General features: G+C 39.7%; 1 protein-coding gene across 3 annotated transcripts in view; it reads left to right on the top strand.

Moving 5' to 3' along the window:
* Positions 1-22,139, top strand: part of pou6f2 (POU class 6 homeobox 2) — a 118,202-nt gene that overhangs the window by 83,648 nt on the left and 12,415 nt on the right. For all 3 annotated transcript variants that reach the window (XM_038297900.1, XM_038297898.1, XM_038297899.1), the window contains 3 exons: positions 3,603-3,740; positions 11,584-11,793; positions 14,986-15,139. In XM_038297900.1, coding sequence (XP_038153828.1) covers positions 3,603-3,740; positions 11,584-11,793; positions 14,986-15,139 — 502 coding nt within the window. The remainder of the gene's footprint in view (positions 1-3,602; positions 3,741-11,583; positions 11,794-14,985; positions 15,140-22,139) is intronic.

Below are 22,139 nucleotides of genomic sequence, written 5' to 3'. Positions count from 1 at the left end.
GATTCTGTCTCTTAGGCATTTCTCAGGTACAACTTCGATTTCTTTATACAAAAAAAACAAAATATCTGTCTTTGATGTTTTCTGCAATTTGCTGAGATCATAACAGGTGTATTGTCCAGAGAGGACTGAACAGCCGAAAATCTTCTTGCCCTTTTCACAGTGAATGAAAAGAAACACAATCTTTAATATGCAGGCTCTACAAACTGGAAGATCGCTGTTTATCTCCTCCAACACATGCAATCAGTACAAATACAAGCCCAGCTCTGTCATTTTGTGCCTCCTGCCGAGGTGTTGAGAGGAGTCACCGTGGTGGAAAATCACCTGGTTAGGTGTTGAGCAAAGCTTTGCCTCTCCTTATTTCTGGCTCTCCTTCTAACTGCTATCCATATTATGCTGTGCCAGAGATGTAGCAATGAAGTCGGCTTTCTTTTCACAAAGATTTAGCAGAATAACAGAGCACCTGAGAGGGCTATCATTGAATGAAACGTGATGATGATATTTCAAATATATCTAAAGGCTTTTCTAACAGCCTATCACTCACATAATGACACAGAGCACAGCAGATTTTCAGGGGGGACTCTGGCTGTGCTCGCCTGAGCGGATCACGTTATCATTGTGTTGATATGTGGCCTCTGTTTAACTCTGCCTAACTGACCATGTTGGCTTTCCTCCCACTATTCCAACATTTACAAGCAGCAATTTTTATTTTTAGCTAGAAAAAAATACCCTGAGTTACGAATCCAGGGTGGCAATCAAAATCATACTTTTAAAATTATTACAATCATGCCTTAAAAATCTTGCCATGTTGCTCTGTAAGAAAATAATATTTATTTGCTCCAATCAATGCTGGCATAGATATATCATGAGGATGAAATGCAGGAGATAATTTTTTTTTTGGTTGTTGCAGCTAAAAAATCTCTTTGTGGGGCTAATACCTCACTATAATTCCGTATTTTTCTTCATCACTAAATAGGCTTAAACTGGAAGGGTACTGGACTTAAACTTAACTTTTTTAAAAGACATTTTGACACCAGGAGTCTTTGTCAGTTCTATCGGCTTTACATGTGCTGGAAAATAGCTTTAACATGCTGTAAAATTAGACCTACCTGGCACCAGTGTCACTTGGTTATTATTAACACACTAACCAGAGAAAATTTGGACTCTCTTGTATTCGTTCCTGTTAACAGCAGCACTTTGTCCAAATTTGGGGTTCTACAGGACAGTCTTCTGCTTCTAACAATATTTTAACCGGACACCTGTATCTGTTTCTAAACATACTTAAACATGTGTTCGTGCAGATAATTTTAACAACTGCACAATTCAGCTTGTAATGCATTGTTTTGCAGTTGAACTTGTTAATTGGTTGAAAACAAAATAAGACTTTAATGCCATACACTTATCAGGCAATGCTTAATGTTTCATCAGCTCTCTGCAAAGCTCCACTCATGTGGGGTTAGTATCCTGCGATATCAGGTCAGAGATAGACAAGAGGCTTCTGATACTGGTACAGTCTCTCTCTTCAAGTTTAAAGAACGGAAAACACTAAAACTGTTTTAAAAAATCAAATTTTTTTGATGATTCAATATGTTTTTCTGATTTACAAGACCAACTTAAAGTCATGTTTGAAAATATTAAAAGCTCAAAAAAAAACCGTCCCCTGTATCACATTGGATGGTCTGAATGTCCACCCTAACCACTATATGGTGGTTAGGCCATTTCAGATGAGTGTCCAAATGTCTAGTGGATGAAAAAGTTGTGGAGTCGAAATTTCCTGCAATGCACCTTGAAAAGTAGTGATCATCCATGGTCACTAGACGAGCAGATATGTTTTGCGAGGAGAAGCATCATGGGATTTGTTGTCACAGCAGAGCGCCTTTGCCATTGGCTGTCACTACCCGAAAGCGGCGACAAATAACAAAGATGGTGCAGGCACCGTGCGGGGAGGTGGAGTTACATGACCAAAGGGGAGGGAAAAGTAGTGATAATCTGTCCAAACGGTCGGTTAACTGAGTTCATTATAAAGTCCACTATATAGTCCCAGCTATATATAGTGATTGAGGGATTTAGGGGTTTGGGCGGATGTTCGGACACAGCCATTGTGTACAGTATGTTTTTAATAAAGGGCTGCACAGTTAATAATGTGACATGATAGAGGAGAATTTCAGTATTTTAATTACAAACAAGTAGGTGTTGGATCAAAGTTCTGTACTGCAGAGTTTGAGCAAAAAATAAACAATATAATAATAAAATGATAAAGAAAAAAAGGTTAAACGTTAAAATCAGAAATGAGAGTAAATTTAGAAATACACTTTACCACAGTTTCAGGACTAAAAAACCGAATGACTCAGACTTGTGGGCTTCTTTTTTTTCAAACATTTGAGATGTTCCTGGTTCCCAAAGGGCGTCCACTGAAACACATAAAAGACAATCTTGCGATTATCGAGGAAAAACTGGATGACTTTCAGACGAGAGGAGGCAATATCAATCACGGCCAATTTGAGGCCACCAACATGAAATATGATTTCATAAGACAAATGCAGTGTCATTCTTAATGTGCTTAACCTTTACTGTCAATGAAAAAGTATTGATCGCTCTGTGGCATTTTTTCATCATTTGATTTCAGAAAGTGTAATAATATATGGTGGTGGGATAAGAAAGAATAAATGGCATCCGGATCTATGAACAAAGCTGAATTCTCTACAGAATGTAGAGAGTATGAAAAAGCTGGATTTTTTCACCTCACTACATTCTGCTTTAACTTTCCTTTTTCTTTTAGTCTTCTCATTTGAGTTAAGTAGGAAATCAGGGTTAGCAGCAGGGAGAAAGCAGCCAGTTTCTTTATTCTGTCCAGTAATCGGGAGCTCTGCTCTCTCTGTCTTTGATCTACTTATTCAGCTCAATAAGACTTTGCTTTACTGCAATACAACCAAATCAGCAGTGCATTTTCAGCCCCTAATAAGTGGTTAGCTTGATTTATATGGGTAATCTGAGAAATGTGACTGGCTCTCCAGCCTCTTCTCAATGCAAGAAGTCTCTTTCTTCCACCATGGGCCAAACTAAATGAGTCCATTACAGCAATGTACAGATGGTCATTTTAACCTTCCTCTGCCTCTACAGTATCACTCTGTTAGGGTCTTTTGATGCAGGGGGATTTCTTAGTCCAAGTTTATTGAAGCAACAGACGATACAGTGATGCATAGCCTTGCTGCCTGGCTCTATTGTGAGAGCCTGTGTGGGAGGGCCATTGCTGAGGGTCGAAGGACTAGACTTAGCCCATGGGGAGCCCCAGAGGCCAGAGAAAGCACTTAGAGTGGTAAAATGGCCACTTATTCACAGCCTCCCTTCAGTTTTCACTGCTCCTCCCTACCCTCGAGCCTCCCACTGGGTCCAGGGGCACAGACCTCTGGGAAACGTTTGATAAACTGCATGGTCCTCACTGCTGGACTATAAAGACCTCTTTGCAGTTAGCCTCTTCTCTTCTGGACAACAAAAAGAAAGTATGGATGTGGTTTGCTGACCTCTTTGGACATTTGTGTTGTAGAATAAATGTGTACAAAAAAGCAGATGTTTTTCCTGATAAATGATGTGTTTGTCCTCTCCAGCTGAACCCTCTGGCTAGCCAGGCAGCAGTGGCAGCAGCAGCCGCCATGGGGTCAATTGCTGGATCTCAGGTGTTCGGCAACACCCTCTCAAATTTGCAAGGAGCCACCGGGCAGCTTGTTACGAATGCACAAGGACAGGTGAGTGTAATGCAGTTTGTAATTATTACCTCCGCCAAGGAGGTGGTGTCATTAGTGGAGTTTGAGTGTGTGTGTTTTTCTGTCTGTTTACAGGATAACTTGAAAAGTTATGAACAGATTTTAATGGCATTTTTGCCAAAGGTGCACCTCATTCCAAGGAACTATGGATTGAATTTTGCTGATGATTCACATCATAATTCAGCTGCAGGAAATTTGTATAGGATTATTTAACATTTTTAATTTACAAGTCTCCTCTCAGATTCTCGATTGAATTTAGTTCCAGTTTTAGAAGTAAGCCACTTCAGTGCATGAATATGCTGTGATCTAGTATTTTTAGTGAGGATCGTGGGTTCAGGATAATGTACAGTATTAGTTTTCCTCCACAGAACATTTGTATGTTGGCAGTAGAGCTATATTCTGGTCTTACCTGACAAAAGCACCTTTTCCAACATGTTTACAATGCCCCAGACATCATTTGAGATAACCTGCTTTTTATGTCTTTCAATCTTTAGTGGTGTTTTTATTAAAAATATCTCATAAAGTCTGCATGTCCTGAAAGCATGACTACTGAGTTGTTCAAATCTGCTGCTCCTCTGGAGTTACCACAGGCCTCTTGCTGCTCCACTCATTACTAAACGTTTTTCAACTTGTCAGTTTACCTGAAAATCCTTCTCTTTTCCCTTGGATCTCAATGAAGACCAAACAGAGATTATCAAGCAGTTTATCTTTATGAAGCTGTTTGTTCATAAATGCACACTATTTTCTTCCGACTTCCGAAAGGGATCTAATTATGGGCAGTTGGATTTAATTTAAGGTTGTTGGGACAAATGCAAGAGAAAAATTTGATATACCAACACACAGAACCATAGTTATATGGTTCTGTGTGTTGGTCTGTTACACGCAGTCTTAATAGAATATGAAAGTGTATTTATCTGATAATTTGCAAAACATGAAGTAGTTCTCTTTCATAAAGCAAAGTTTCATAACTAAAGTAGTTGCAGTGGTTGGGAGCCCCTAAAAGATCTTCTGTTATACACAGTATTAATGTCCAGCTCAAGAAGGACCATCTGTATTACATTCTTGATCTTTTTTCATTGATTCCTCGTGGCGAGACTCCATGTTGCCTCAAAGCTGTTTGTCCACAGTCTGGCCGCCACCCTCCATATATTAAGCATTTTGGGAATAAACAAACCCTTCCCTCTCTTAACCTCACGCGCCTGTCGGAGTAAAACGCTGACCTTGTCATATTTAAGGGTGGCTGCAAAATTGTTCCATCAGTAGCCAGAGGCTTGAACAATGGTGCTTGTCATTGTTCGGCTCTATCTAATGAATCATCTTATCTCAGGTGCACAGTGCGCACATTAAAGCAGACATTGTGGACTTTTATGCCACTTTCTGTTATTTATAATAACCACTGTTTCTTTGTGTTACGCTTGCTTTGTCCTCATCATGTCAACTTTACAAAAACAAAATGACACTAATCCAGCTGGAGATATTTTAACTGATAAAACACACGTAAATTGATGTTTTTTAAACTGGACATTTCAGAGTTACATTTACTGGTTTGACCATGTAGAAAGTATTGTCTGAAAAGGAGACCTTGATCCTAAACATAGCTAATGAGACAGTATGGACTTCTCTGGCTCACAAGGTGCCTGGAGCACTGGGAACAGATCACTGAGGATATGGACTTGACGGGATGCTCTGTGCTTTTGTAGCGTCTTGGTGGCTGACACTTCCTGACATAATCAGGTCACTGAGATGGTCAAAGCCCTGGGGTACAGCCTTTGCTCCCCACCTCATTATTCCACTGCATTATTCAGACGAAGGACTCTGAAATATACACTCCCCAATGAGAAGGTCTCTCCCATCCCTCCCCTGAACGTTGGGTATTATACACCACTCGCATATGGTAAATTAAGGAATGTGCCTTCTTTAGTGGATTTTTTTTTTTTTGTTACTCATTCAAGGTGCAGTTTGATTACAGTTCAGGGGACCGTCTCTCTTGTCCCTGCACTCCGCATGTAAACAATTACTTTTCCTTGAATTTAAACCATGGTGTGCAGGCTTTGTTCACTTAATTTCCTCTACAGTGCTGTCAAAAGGCCTTTTCATAAGCAAGAGCTTGGAGAACCTTGAAAAGTGTCAAGTCTGATGGGTCTTTGGAGTTCAGTTTTTAAACCTTAATTATATTGGCTCGATCGTTTTTTTTTATTCTCCAAGGAAAATCAATGAGGCTCTTTTATCCTCTCTGCCTCTACAACAGTGATTAAGGCTGCGGATAAAAGCCACAATTATTCAGTCACCCTTCTTCTAAAGATACTCCCCCCCCCTTATACAAATCACACATTTTATCTCCCATCTTCTCTGCGATGTAAAATCTATCTTTTCCTAAGGTTTTAAATGCAGTTAGTGATAGTTAAGTGCAGTTTCTGTACTGGCAGCACAAATGCTAATGGCTGTTTCCTCTCTAAACTGAATACAGTCAAACCAGGTGAGGCCTTAACCATGCATATAGCTTTTTGAAAAACTATCTGCTATCTCCTTTATACTCTGTGACCTTTAGTCAGGCCTTTTGCATATAATGCTGATACTAATGTGAAAAGCAACACGCTCACACGCTGAGTCATACAGCAGGTGACGCTTTACTTCAAAACATGGTGATCTGCAGTGACGTGCGGTGAGGTTCATAGCTGGTGAGGCACTGACGTCATCAGAATCAGATTTGCAAATAGATGCATAGATTGACAGCAGTTTACAGGTTATGTTTCACTTCTGCATCCTTACACATACAAACTGTAGCTCACAAAACACACATTTCCTTAAAAAACAAAACAAAATAAATGTTATTACTGTCTTACCTTTACTTATAAATGAATAGAAGTCCTCCTTATCTTCCTTCAGTTTTAAAAGTCTCTCTGTCTCAATGGAGATCACTGCCAGGGAAGAAAGCCTTCCTTGATCCGTCCTGTTCCTGCCTTATGTTTTCAGTCTCTTGAGCACCCCCTGCCATGAGGCAAGAGAACTGCCTGCCTCACCTCGAACTTGTTCTCTGCCGTTTATAATCGCTCATTACACGAAACACGTTACACAAACACAGTTGGTGACAAAAAGCTCTGTACATTATATACATAAGCCAAATTATTAGAAATAAGTTCACATATTACATTTGTTTAAACCATTTTATTGACGCCGTACAGCAACATGCTCTCTCCGCTTTGCAGCCAGCGCAGAGCCAGGGGTTGCGCAATCCAAGGTGAGGCAGAGCTCGCTGCTGCCTCACCGGCATCGCTTCCAAGCATTTGAATGGGAAAATAAGAAAATTCAGCGATTTTGAACAAATAAAAATCGAAATTGGTGAAGCTACATGAAAAATGAATATTTTTTAGTACAAACCACCGGATGAATATAACAATTTAAATTACTTTATGATTATATATTTTCTTTCTTTCCATGATGGCTGGTGAGGCACTGCCTCACCTGCCTCCCCTGACCGCACGTCACTGGTGATCTGTCTCAACTGAAGGAAGCTTCCACTCCTTGGATGAAGTGCACCTACTAAACAAACTGCTGTTGACCTTTTTAATGCTACTGCAGGGGAGTTAAAGAATTATTTTTCTCACCAGTCTTTAGATTCGTCACACATCACCTGTAATTGTGTGTAACAAGGTTCCTACAGACTGGTATATGATGAGATTTAAATGTTTTATAAGTCTGAAAAACTATCAAAAAACAACCAAGAAACAAATCCATTCATCTTTGGACAGTATTTAGAGTTTTAGAAACTTAAATTTGGGGAAATTATAAAAGATTCGATAACACTGGTGTATATAACATGACTTTAATAGTTCCATTAAGTATAAAAATCCCAGACCTAGCTCTCAATTTTTTTAGATTTAAAGTAAAGGATTTCTTATCTTCTAAAGTTATTAAAAAGAGAATATGTATCAGAAAACATCTTGCCTTTATTTCATTGTTTTAATTTTCTCTGAATTTGTGAGCAGAATGAAGCTTAGAATTGCAGTGAGAACTTGTGTGTTGACTTTTCAAAAAAAAATTCCCCTCTTGGGTCCCAATTCACCGCATGAACTGAGGGGGAGGAAAAATGGGCAGAGATATTGCCTGGCGACCATAGCTAAAGACACAGATTGCCCCGGCTGGAGAGATGAGATGACATTTCTGTGGAAACAAGAGCAGCATAATCTTAATGAGTTCTGCTGGATGGAGAGAAGCACGTCTCTCACACATGAACCGGAGCAGAGGCAAACACAGGAAGTGAAATAACAGCCAGAAAAAAATGGGAAATAAGTTAGGAGATTACTAAGCTGTGAATGAGAAGTCCCAATGGCTGCTTATTTATAAAATAGTTGTGTGAAGGAAATTGCTGCATAAGAAACCCACAATCAGGTGTTTGGAAGTGGAAATGACTCCTTGCTCTTATCAAATTCCGTTAAAACAATATCCTGCTGGTTGTCAGACTGTACAGATTTTAAAGCAGATCTAGCAAAACCTACTCAGGAGTTAGCTCATTAAGCAGCTATTAATGCTCAATTCAGATTTTTTTCTTCTGAGATCTAATTTTTTTCGCATTTTTGTTCATACTAATAAACTGAACACCATCAGATGTGCTGTTATCTGTCTGAACAGGTTGGGACAACAAAGCACAAAGAAAATACAGAAAGAGAATATAGATGTCGTTCAGCAGAGCACTGTTTAAAGATACTAGGGCTTTTTTTTAAATAAAGATGAAGTAATAGTGGATACTATTGTCTGTGTGTTTTTCCTAAAGTGTAGAGCACTGGAGGACAAAAATATTATGACCAAGTCATAAAAAGACAAAGGAAGGTTAAAAAAAATAGAACACATCTTTAAACCCTAGACCTTCGTAGAGTAGTGACCACTCCTGCTGTAGAGAGGTCAAACGTGACCTGACCTTTCACACTGCAAACACTTTTAAACTATCAGATATGCATCTGTTTTATAGTACCACAAAAGAGCTTAGCATAAATCTGATCTTTTTCAGATGAAAAAGATCAGAATAATGTTCACATTTGCCTGGTGTTTGAACATAGCTTTAGAGATGCTTTCTAATCATAGAAGGATAGTTAAAGTCATGCTGACTTTGCACACATGCACAGTGGAGGTTATTTACTCAAAGGATCCGAATCTTCACGAATGCCAATCGGAATGGATATCAGCAAAAAACACCTCTTCACAACATAAGTTCTTTCCGATCAGACCAAATCAGATAAATATATTCAGTTTGACATGTTTACACGAAACATTTTTGATCTGACCAGGCCTTCAATCTGATTAGTTATGTCCATATTAATGTAGCTAATTAAGGTAAAGTTGCAATATTTTACATATATGCTTTGTACAGAGAAATAAAATAAACCTTAATTAAAGATCAAAATAACTCATATGGGCCCTGACCTAGGTATAAATACATATTTATTAATATATATGAATGTTTGTGGACCAGTCTTTAGTAAACACAGGATGCAAGACGCTCAGACATATGAAGGGTAGAAAGAAAAGGTATGTTTGCCTTTGAGTCTTTTTTATTTACTCAATCTCTCTGGGCATCCTTTTTCTGTCTTTACTAAGACTCTAATCCCTAATGAATTGATGTAAAACTCCCCCTATATATATTGCAGCATTTTTTTTTTGCCTGTGTTGTTAGTCGGATAGTCTATTTTTGTGTTTGATGGCGTCGGATGAAGGAGTTTTCCCTGCAACCGGAGGGTTGTCAGTTCAAGCCTTTCAGTGTCATTCTGTCCTTAAGAAAGACACTTTACCTGCATTGCCTACTGATGGTGGTCAGAGGGCCCGGTGGCGCCAGTGTATGGCGGCCTCGCTTCTGTCAGCGAGCCCCAGGGCAGCTGTGGCTACAATGTAGCTCGCCATCATCAGTGTGTGAGTGTGTTTAGGAATTACTGAATGTAGTGTAAAGTGCTTTGGTCAAGTCTTCTGACTGGAAAAAGCGCTATATAGGTACCATGGTCAAATTCTGGTGTTTGTTACTTGCATCACTTTTTGTATTTGCTGGGCAGTAATGTATTTGCTGCACGTTTTTACCTCTTGGCCACCGTAGCTATGCCTTTTAAACTCAAACTCTAAAAGCTACACAAGAAACAAGAAACAGCCACAAATATAGCTGGAAATAGTTATGCTGTAGGAGGGTCTTAGCTTAATCAAGTTTTTGAATAGATTTGGCTTGTATATTTGTTTAATCATCTTAAAATTAAAACAAATATAAGCCAGGAAATAAGATTTGTTTTAAGTTATTTTCCGGTATAAAATGTTATTCAACTGTTAAGTGTTAAATGTGTCTTTCGGAAAGTCACAGAAACAACGTGTGTGTCATTTTTCCTCCTAAAAATCAACACTTTGACAGGTCACTATTTAATATTCGCCCTAAATGGAGCAGTGTGATGCCACTGTAAAACATCTGTGTAGATACAAGTAAGGGACCTGGTATGGTGGGATGAGTCATTTTCCTGCTCCTTTATTATGCTTATAGAACAACCACTTAGACCAATGATGATGAATAATTGAGCGGAACAAGTTCTTTGCCACGGTGGCATGCAAAGTAGGATCAGTGGGACTCCAGAGACACAGGCGTCAGGAAGGGCAATAAAATATGCTAAGTGGCAGGAGAGCATTACAGGGAGTTTGTAAAACCCCGGCTGAAAGACCAAGAGAGAGAGATAAATTATCTGTTCCCTAATGCGAAGCAACGTAAGCAAATGAGGCATAGCAGGGATGAATTATACATCATTGGACCACCTTTCTCTTACAGATCCCTCCCTATTATGTCAAAGAGACTGGAGAGGGAAGAGGAGGAGGTGAGCCATATGCAGCGTGCTGCTTTGGGCTGTTAGGCTGTTGCACAGAGCCTTTCACTGAAAGGCAAACATCAAGAGATCGAGCCCAAGACTTTGCAATTCTAGCCCAGGCAGCTTTTTCCTTGTTTCCAAACAACAGAATTTAAAACGATGGTGCCTCATCCATGTGGAGCTGCTCTCTAGTGTAATGAGGCGAGTTGGAGGAGCGCTGCCAGCAGGGGGGCCAGGGTGATGGCCGCTGCCCAGAACCAGTCCCCAGATGACATTAACCTTCATCATAGTGAAGAGGCGCTAAGTCCCCCCTAAAGCGGTACTCCCGGCTACACTCTGGCAGCTCTGAGAGCTAAAACGTGGCAGTGACACTCTGCCACCCCCTTTGATCTGCCCTTCCTGATTACAGCCACTGGAGAGAGGAGAGGAGAGCAATGGTTGGAGGGGGGTGAAGTACCCCTTGGACCCTGAGAGTTGGATTAGAGGCACAGGGTCCTGTCTCCCTCTTCTTCTCTCTCTCTCTTATTGTTTCTTTTTTTCCCTCATTCTTTTCACTTTGCCTGTTTCTCTGCAGCCTCACTCCAGAAACAGGCAAAGACACTTCAGCACACATTCACACACACACACACATCTTTGCTGATCTAGGCCTGGAGATGGATAATACAGTCAGTGGTGTGCACCATCACACACACAGGTATTCAGCGCTGACCTTTGCAGTGCGCTCCCAGCAGTCTGCTTTGGCTTCACTTGCTCCAGCCTGTAAAGCCACATCAGTGACAGACGATCAGTGGACACTTCTGCATCCTTCTGTCTCTCAATCCCACCACTCTAAAGCGTCTTACTCTGATTAGCAGCATTAATTGCTCTAAATGTTTAAAATCCTCTCTTCCATAAGGAAATGTCATTTTCATTGATACCTCCAGTGGCGTTTACCCTCTCTGCTCTTTCTGCTTTTTTAAAACCACCCAGCTGATTTAGTCTCCGCTCTGCCCCCTTTGTAGATAATTGGAACAATCCCACTGATGCCCAACTCTGCAGGGCCCTCCAGCCAATCAGGGGGTGGCAACCCAGCACTGCAGGTACAGCCAATTACGCCTCAGCTTCTGACCAACGCTCAAGGCCAGATCATCGCCACGGTGATCGGCAATCAGATCCTGCCTGTCATCAACACCCAGGGAATCACGCTGTCACCAATCAAGCCCGGACAGCAGGTAACATATACGCTCCTCTAAGAACACGCTAACATACACGTGAAGCTGGCTTTACTGTAGAGCGGATGGTTACAGTTCTAAACTCCAAGAAATGATTAAGGGCTGGTTCCAGAATTGTAGGATGAGCAACACCTAGTGGAGTTTTGTTTTGTTTTGTTTCTTTCATGATGATGCCCTGATTTTAAAAACACAGCAACCTTAACAAAAATATTATGCTTTTTCATATTCCCAGCACATTAAAACCAGAGTTGTATGTTTCTAATAGACCAGCTTATGCGATAACAACTTAATGACGCTGAAAGGTGTGGCCTGAAATCCTGACATTTTCGAAAATAACTCAATGTGAGTCTGACTTGATGAAGAGCAAACTGTGATGATTACCGTTCAAGTTTTGCAACAGATTCAAGTTTTGACTTTGGCTAGGCCACTTTGATAAATCAATATAGTTTAACCTAGAACACTCCATTGCAGCCCTCTTTGATTATTTTTGCATTCGTCCTGCATAAAGGATTAAGTCTTATGAGTATTATTATATCCAAATGTGAGTGCTTACTATCTAATAAGGGATTTATCAAACATTTCATTTTGGGCTCAGTTCCTGTGTCTATTTTAAGCACCTTTGAAAGTCAGAAACGCAATATTTCTGCTGTCATGATGGACACATTGGAGGCATTGGTAAAAAAGACAGACAATGGAGAGATATTCTATGTGCAGGTCAACATGTATGAACTATCAGAAGATAAATTATTTAATGATATTAGTGGGGAAAATTATGTAAGCAGGAAAGCACAGATTTATGCAGCAGGAGGTTCTTCTATAATTAATAAAACCCCAAAACTAAACGTAAATATCTTGGTATGACTATATATAAAAGAATAAACACAGTTTTATTAACCATCAGAGAACAAAGATCACAGAGCCTATAAAAGGACACCAGGGGCTCACCTGAACTAACTTATGGCAAAGAGATTTTTTTTTCCCTTTCAATTTTCTTTTTATAGGTTCCACACAAAGCACAGTTATCTTGTGAGAAATTGTTGGGGCCTTACCTTGGTTTGCAACATTTTAGTCAGGGGTGTGTTGTAAAGAGTTGATGGAGGTAAATCCAGCTGTTTAGACCTTAATCTCATTGTTGGAAAACAAGCTAATGATATTATTAATGGGGACTCTATAAGGCTCTCAGGGTTTCTTTTCTTTCTTAAACCTTTTTGATTTTCTTATTGTCTTTTGAGTGTGAGCATTTTTTATTTATAATTGTATGTGCTACATAAAGAAAAGTTAGAAATCTGAACATCACTCCTTCTCTGTCAAAGGGGGCTTTAGGGGATGAGCAGACAAACTGAGCTTTTCCAAATGTACCTAAATGTTCCTTTTGTCCTAAATTAATTATTATTCACCATTACTTTTATTATTGATTTCATAATACTCGTAATTTTTACCTTCAACTTTATGGAGGTAGTTGTATAAAGTTCTTTAAAGGCCACTCTAAGACTGCAAGTAGCACATGGAGTTTGTTAATATAAAGGGGCTGGGAACCCAAATAGAGTTTATGTCAGTAAAATAAAACTTTGCGCGATCTACCTGCTTTCCATTTTGTGGATCCCTTTAGGTACATCAGAAAATCATCCCTTAAAGTCAAAGTTTGCGTACAATTTTGATTAATTCTGAAGACCGTTGTTGGAGAGATGATCAGAATTAGCCGGTTTGTGTTCATCAATCACATTTATTTCCGATAGTATACTTTCTGTGCTTTAATGTGATTATCTGTATATATTCAAGATGTTATAACATTTTGTTGGAAAATATTCTCCTACCTAAACCCTGTATGCACTTATTTGCATACTTTCACCCATAAAATGCTGCATTTTTTACACTTGTGTTGGTGCAGATTTGTCAGTAAAATATTTGTGAAGTCCCTCTGAAACTCATAAACCAATGCAGAGACTTCTGAAATATCAAGCTACCAAACAAATGTAATTTTTTCACTTTTACCCCCCTCCATATCTTTTTTTTGTTTCATTGTTGTCCCTCATAAATGCTCTACAGCCCCATGTTTTGCCCTCTTTGACCTGAACAAATCTTATGCTACATAAAGCCCTTGCCGTCTTGAAGACCTTGTCCTCCCAACTTTCCAATCTATATGGTGCATAAGATGCACGTCTGCCAATTCATGCACTCTGAAAATGTTATTGACTTGAAAATGAAGATGTCAGAGCAGAATTACAGGGTAAAGGTTCACATTGAAGGCCTCTGTAGTGCAGAATGGATGAACTCTTTCTGAAGATGGACACCTAATTGTGGCACCCAAAACAGCAGATCATACTCTTGAATGAATTAATGCATTTGTAATAATGTTTATGCTCGTGTATGCACCTCAAAGCCAGCTTGTACGCATTGTTCCACGGGCATAATTTACGGTTGTCAGAGCCTACAGTCTGGAATATTTCCAGTGAAGCTAGATAATTCTCCGAGCCTGTCAACAGTCCTGACAGTGTGTGCATTGCTGTTGACACCCCTCCACCACCACCATCCAAACAAACACATGCCACAGAGAAAATAATTAATGGCAAAAGAGGAGAAGAGAAACCAGCCCAGTTTGTGGTTTAGACAGCTTTTGTTGCTTTTAAAGTAAAGACATACTGTATTGATCTTTTAAAAGCAAACCCAAATGTGCATAAAACATGAAAATACATCAGTTTTTGCCGTCTGTGCACATAGTTGGCATATCATGAATTATGTTTGATACGGGGACTGCTGCGTACAGACGTTTTTTACCTACATTCAGGCTCTCACTAAAGGCATCTCCCCATCCCTAATGATAAAAAAACAAGGCTAATGTCAAAATCGTCTTTTCTTTATTCTTCTACCAAACCTTTTTTTTTTCAAAGAGAAGTTATTACAAAGCTCACACAGAGAGAAATACTTGTACTCACTGCAATAACCCAGTGGAATTATTTTCATAATGATCATGATGAAGTACAGTGAGTCTCTCATTATGTTCAGCATCTAACTGGCTAATTTAGCATCTGTTGATTGGGTTGATTCAATTCTACAGTGTGTTCCAGTCAGCATAATGACATTATTATTGCAAATTATTTCTCTCATGATGATGTTCAGCAGGACTAATGTTTTCTTTTGGACCTCAAGCTGTTGGTACATCATATGAATGCCCTGTTGTGTCTGTGTGTCCAGCTGCCTCAGGCTCAGCAGGGTCAGTCAGGCCCTGCATCATCTCAAGCCAACCTGCTCCACATGCCCCACAGACAGAGTCCTCTACACCAGGCCTCCTCCTCCTCCTCTACCTCCTCATCTTCCTCGGCTCTCAGCGTGGGCCAGCTGGTCAGCAGTAAGTGTCTGAAGCAACTCGGAAAAGTACAAGGATATGTATACTGAACCTACAATGCAACATCAGCTCAGAATATGTACTTTTAACTAAATGTTCCTTATAGAGGTATTTATAGTCCTGAAATCTTTTTCTGGTTTTGTAATATTACAGCCTTAATCTTCAAATATATTTTAGAGTTTTAATGTGACAAAGCAACAGAATGTGCATGATGTGCATTATTGAGCACCTTAGAGTCAATCTTTTCTAAAATCAGACTTTGCTCTATTAATTCAAACTTGTTATTAGTCAGATTGGACTGAGAGCATCTGTGAACTTTAACTTCCAATTCTTAGCACTAATTCTTCCTGGACTAGGCTTGATTCCAGACTTTGATTAGGCCATCCCTTCAGCATAATACTGCCTCCATCATGTTTCATAATGGGTTCAGGTTTGACTAATAATGTTACCTCTCAAGACTATGAGGTGCAATCTTCAATTCAGTTCAGTTTATTTATATAGCGCCAATTCACAACACATCATCTCAAGGCACTTTACAGTTCACCAGATCATCCAGTCAAATTGATTCAAAGTTTTCTATCTAAGGAAAACCAGTTGATTGCATCAACTAATCGGCTCGAAGGCAATCCCTCACACTAAGCATGCTTGTAGCGACAGTGGAGAGGGAAAACTCCCTTTTAACAGGAAGAAACCTCCAGCAGAACCAGGCTCAGTGTGAGCGGCCATCTGCTGAGGCTGACTGGGGTTCAAGGAGGCAGAAACAGATACAAAAGGCAACTGTAAAAGGCAGCCCTGTCCAGGAAACACACAGCCAGGCCGACGAGCACCGAGCCAGCTCCAATGCCAGAGGACAAAGAGAGCACATCCAGCCAGTCACAGTCAGAGAAACAGGACTACACTGAAAAACAGTCAGATCTCCAACATCTATAAACAAAGCCAAACAAGAACAGACGAGGTAAAGCTACTATGAGAAAAAGCAGAGAGAGCATAACGTTAGAGATTGAACTAACAGATTCTGCAGAGTGGGAGAATAGAGATATGATGAAAAAGGGGTCTCTGTGTCCTGCAGCCGTCTAAGCCTACAGCAGCATAACTATAGAGATAGCTCAGGATAACCTGAGCCACTCTAACTACCGTATTTTCACGACTATAAGGCGCACTTAAACGTCTTTTTTTTCCCTCAAAATGTGCGGTGCGCCCTATGATGCGGTGCGCCCTATGTGTGTTGTAACTGCGACTTTTGAGACCACCTCATTGAGGAGATGATGAAAGAGTGGCTGAATGTAAGGAGACCAGGTGTTTTTTTTTTCCACCCCTCACCATCGCTGTTAATATGTAACTCCATGCGTGCCCATCTCACAGCTGATGAGAAAAACATGGGGAAACAAATTAACGCTGTGCTCGCTGTTCAACCGCTCGACATCGGTGTGAACCGGACCCAGCAGGTGCAGCAGAAGCAGCGAGTTTACATGCAAAGTCAATGGTTGACGCGCGTATAGGTGCAGCAAAAGGTCCTGCAGCGCGTTTTGGTGCAGCACGTCGGGAGCGTTTAAGCATCTGAAGCGCCGCCAACGCGCTGCTGCTGCTCGAGATGGAAAAATTGAAGAAGACACAGCGCTCTGATGACATATGATATTAAATGAAAAGGGCTGGGTGGATGCGTGGCTGAGGCAGGTGTATCTGAGAAGACTAGGTGGTTTTTTCCACGCATCACCATTGCTGCGTGCCCATCTCACAGCCGATGTGAAAAAAAGGTGAATCAAATGAACGCTGTGCTCGCCGTTATCCCGGGGGTTCAAAGTATGGCTGCGAGCGGCGTGGGAGCGATGGATGACAGACGGAGACCACAGTTTCAGGATAAGTGGAAGGCAGCGCCGGGCAGATTACGCCACAGTTTGCGGATGGATTGTAGATGCTTGGACTAATGTGTCTGCTGGCTCTGTTGTTCAAGGTTTTGCAAAAGCCGGCATTATTTCTGAGGAGCTGCGCTGCACGGAAAGTGACTGACAGCGAAGAAGGGGAAACTGGCATGTCTGATTTAGCGCAGCTGTTTAATTCAGAAACAGAGGATGATGACTTTGATGGGTTTGATTAATACTTTGTAATAAATACATGAATAAAGCACAATCATACTCAGTTTTGCTCCCGCTGTATTTCTCTCCCTGAAAACTTAATTCAACAGCTGCCTCTGGGCGGGTCTCCTCCTCTTCAGCGCGGTGGCTGGCAGGTGTTTTTTCATCTAAATAATCTAAATCTTGCAGCTATATTTGCTGTGATCAGTGGGAATAAAGTAGTTTTAATATGTTTTTAAGTGAGAAAGTCCACCTGAAAACTTAATAATTGCAGTCAGTTCATCCAGATTATCTATTTCTGTCGGAGGCGCTCAGACCCCCACATACCAGCGGTGCACCGACAGTAAATCCCTTCAACAGCAGCCTCACCGCGGCTGCTGGCAGGTGTTTTTCATCTAAATAATTTAAACTGCAGGCACCAGGATACCGGTAATAAAAGCGAACATATTCCGTCGGCAGGTTTCAGGATTTTAAGTTAATTTAGGAGTGATCACAGCGCTGTGTCATCTGCTATGTGTCTGTCTCATGGCCAGCTGCCAGGTTTGATTAATACTTTGTAATAAATACATGAATAAAGCACAGTCATACTCAGTTTTGCCCCCGCTGTATTTTTAAATACGCAGTAGAGGTATTTAAAGGTAGTAGAGGACATGTACCTGTATATAAAAAACGCGCCCTATAGTCCGGTGCGCCTTATGTGTGTGTTAAATACAGAAATGGGACACATAACTGAGAGTGCGCCTTTTAGTCCGGTGCGCCTTATGGTCGTGAAAATACGGTACAAGCTTTATCAAAAAGGAAAGTTATAAGCCTACCCTTAAAAGTAGACAGGGTGTCTGCCTCACGGATTAAAACTGGTTGTTGGTTCCAGAGGAGAGGAGCCTGATAACTAAAAGATCTGCCTCCAATTCTACTTTTAGAAATTCTAGGAACCACTAGTGAACCTGCAGATTGACAGCGAAGTGCTCTCTTAGGAACATAAGGAACAATCAGATCTCTGATATAAGATGGAGCTTGGCCATTTAAGGCTTTATATCTGAGATTAGGACGATTATCAATCATACTTTGAGCTAACAAAATATAAGGGGATTGAATATACTTCAAACTTTTCTCTTTTTTATTTAGAAAAGAAAATATCTGACTATGCTTTTCTTTACACTTTATAAATATTCATTTCTATGGTTAGTCTAGCACTTAAAAACCCCTAAATATGCATGGATGTCTATGAAATATGTAGCCTTTGTCAAAGATGGCACCACAGGTAGCAGCCAACCCTTAATTAAAGGGAAACTACTAACATCTAACAGTCCTCTTTAGGCATTTTTATTGACCCCAACTTTACTGAGATCTTGGTTGGAGGCACAGTGGCGCTCTATTATATTTACACTCTGGAAGATTTCAGCAAGAGAGAATCAAAATAAACCCTTCTAATAAATGTGTCAGAATGTGAACTGTCAGGAAGTGGACAGTGCATTCAAAGCCGATGCTACAGCCCTGCTTTTTCTGCACAGATTAGAGTGTTTTTAAAGCTTCATCCCGAGCGAGTTTTCTAGAACTGCCATTTCTTTTATGGTTTTTGTGAGGACATGTGTGTGCACCCACAGCATCTACCACAGTCCTGTTTCTGGACTTCAGCTCGGCTTTAACACCATCAAACAAGGTATCTTCTACTGACCAGCAGCGGTACATCGGACATAAGACTGGGGAGCATCTTCTTACAGCCCAGGGCCCCCTACAGCTAACCCGGTGTGCGAAGCTCCTGAAGTTTGCAGATGGCACCACAGTTATTGATCTGATGCAGGATACAGACAGGAGGTTGATCATTTGGTCAACTAATAAGATCAGAACCTTATAAGGTATAAACCCCTCATGACAATAGAGATGATGTAGTCTTCAAGAGAACCTCCTAGCCCCCACCCTGGATCACCTCCATTTGCTGGCAGTCAGCCCTTCTCATTACTTAAACTGCTCTTTACACATAGACTGATGTGAATTTTAGCTCCTCACTCCTCACTACTATTGTGGGAGCGAAAGACGCGCTGTACTGCTGTGTTTAATATGGACAGCCCTCAGCATTCTAAACATCATTACACAACAGAAACATGCATGGGTGACGCTAGTCACCAGGACTACAGCCTCCTGAAAAAGAACTTCAAAAAAACTCCAGTTACTCAAATGTAGCAAATAGCAAACTCTCCGTTGTAAAACCCAGAAACTTATAAAGGGGTGTACTGTACGTTTCCATGTGTCACACGGAGTACACATGAAATTATTATTTATTTTTTTTTGTGTTCAATTTCATAAGGTGGGCTGCTCCTATACATCCTGTCAAGCAAGGGTTTGTCGGTAACTGTTTAGCTCCTAAACAGCAGGCAGTAACCTCTGGAGGTCCCTATGCTAAATAACCTCAAGTGATCTCCACAACTGACGTTATTTGGATTGAGCCTCTGTTTGGGAGATGGCCTAACAGTTACTGTTCTTCCTTGAGCAACTTAAGAAGTAAAACCCTCCAGTGTCTGCTGGCCATCTATTAACATATTTTAACATTTATTTCATTATTCAGTCTGTCCGCATTATATGACTTGTCCCCAAAGCAGGACAATTGGACTAAATAACATGTTTAAAAATAAAATGTTTAACATTTGTTGAACCAGAAAAATATGCAAGCTGCAGCAATGATTAGTCAGCCACCATCTCCGATGTTATCTACTTTTGTCTGGGTTCTTTTTGAATACACAGATCATAATGTGTGTTTGTTTTGTAAGCAATCACCTAAATTAAAACACAGCTTCACCATGTCAGTCTGTGCAATAATGTAGTTTGTTGTCTTTTTATCAGTTGCTGAATACCAATGATGAGCTATGAAATGAAATGAAATGAGATTTATTTTGAACATGATACAAATATAAAAAAATAAAATAGTGCACAGTAACAAGCAGTGCATAAAAAAGAAAAGAAAAATACAGATATTTGTTTCCATTGACATATCATGCTCAAAAATGGGGTAGGAAGAAGTGAAAACTTATTAACTCCTACCCCCTAAACACATAAAAACTTACAGTCCTACTGTTATAAAACAAAAACAAAAACAAAAAAGAAAAAAATCAAAGTCAAGTGAAAGTCAAAGTGGCAGTCAGCAGTTACTAATATTTACCTAACACAATTCCCTTTTTATGCTGGTTTGTCTTTTCAAACCCTTACACCAAGTTGTTATCTGTAATACACACATTTTTGCTTTCTCTCACTCATATGTCTATCTCTATTGAAAATGACCTTATATTTTCTATTGAATTGTATTAAACTATTGCTTTGTTTTAAATCTTCATTTAAGTTGTTCCATAACTTTACACCTTTAATTGAAATACAGAAGCTTTTTCTTGTTGTTCGCAACTTGCGCATCTTTAAGTTTGAGTAACCCCTTAAATTATACCCCACTTCTCTTTCAGAGAACATGCTCTGTATGTGCTCAGGTAACAACTTTTTAGATACTTTGAACATAAATTGAGCCATTTTAAATTCTACAAGCTCGTCAAATTGGAGAATTCTGGATTTTTTGAAGAGTGGGTTTGTATGCTCATAATAACCAACATTATGGATTATTCTAATGGCTCGTTTCTGTAGGATGGTTACCGGATGTAAAGAGCTCTTGTAATTAACTCCCCACACTTCACAGCAATATGATAGATATGGTAAAATCAGAGAATTATATAGGATATGAAGTGATTCAGCATTCAATACATGTCTAGCTCTAGCCAATATAGATATGCTTCTACTAAGTTTACCCTGTAAATGTTTAATATGAGGTTTCCAACAGATTTTGTCATCTATTATTACGCCGAGAAACTTATTAGCAGATACCCTTTCTAAAGTTACGTCCTCTATTTGAACTTGGATTTCAGTATTTTTGTAACAGTTCCCAAAAACCAAGATTTTTGTCTTGTCCAAATTTAATGATAATTTATTATTGTCAAACCATATCTTTAACTTACTAATCTCTGTGACTGTTGAGAGGAGATGTTCTAAATTGTCGCCAGAGACTAGAATATTTGTGTCATCAGCGAATAAGATAAATTTTAATACATTGGACACTTTACTGATATCATTTATATAGAGATTAAATAAGACTGGTCCTAATACTGATCCTTGTGGTACTCCACAGACAGTCTCCTGCCAGTCAGATTCCACATCTCCCAGTTTCACAAATTGTTTCCGGCTCTTTAAATAACTCCTCATCCAGTCCAAAACTACTCCCCTAATTCCATAGCGTTCTAATTTTTTAAGTAGAATTTCATGATTTATTGTATCAAAGGCTTTCTTTAGATCTATAAATATCGCTATTGCCATTTTCTTACTATCTGTTGCATTGGTTATTTCTTCTATTAAGTCAATTAAGGCCAGCGATGTTGACCGGTTTGCTCTGAATCCATATTGATTGCTGTTAAGTAACGAATGTTTTTCTATAAATTGTTCGACTCTTTTCTTAAAGAGTTTTTCCAGGATTTTAGAAAATTGTGGGAGAAGAGAGACAGGCCTGTAGTTAGTGAAGTAGTGCTTATTGCCAGTTTTATACATTGGTTTGACCTTAGCTATTTTCATTTTGTTGGGAAATGATCCCGTTTGAAATGATAGATTGCAGATATAAGTTAATGGTTTAGCGATTCCTTTGATTACTATTTTAATAGTTTTCATGTCCAGATCTTCACAGTCAGTGGATGTTTTATTTTTACATTTATTCACAATGTCTATGATTTCTTCTTCTAATACAGGGTTGAGATAGAAGGAGCTGGAATTATTCTCAATTTGATATTGCTGAGTTGCAGTTGTTATAGTCGTTATTTTTCCTGCTAATTGAGGTCCTATGTTAACAAAATAACTATTGAATTTATTGACGACACTTTTCAAATCAGTAATATTCCGTTCATTCTCTATAA

This window comes from Cyprinodon tularosa, unplaced genomic scaffold (genome assembly GCF_016077235.1).
Source record: "Cyprinodon tularosa strain WSP-4 unplaced genomic scaffold, ASM1607723v1 ctg4, whole genome shotgun sequence".
Classification (NCBI taxonomy): Eukaryota; Metazoa; Chordata; class Actinopteri; order Cyprinodontiformes; family Cyprinodontidae; genus Cyprinodon; species Cyprinodon tularosa.
This window is presented reverse-complemented; position numbering and strand designations above follow the sequence as displayed.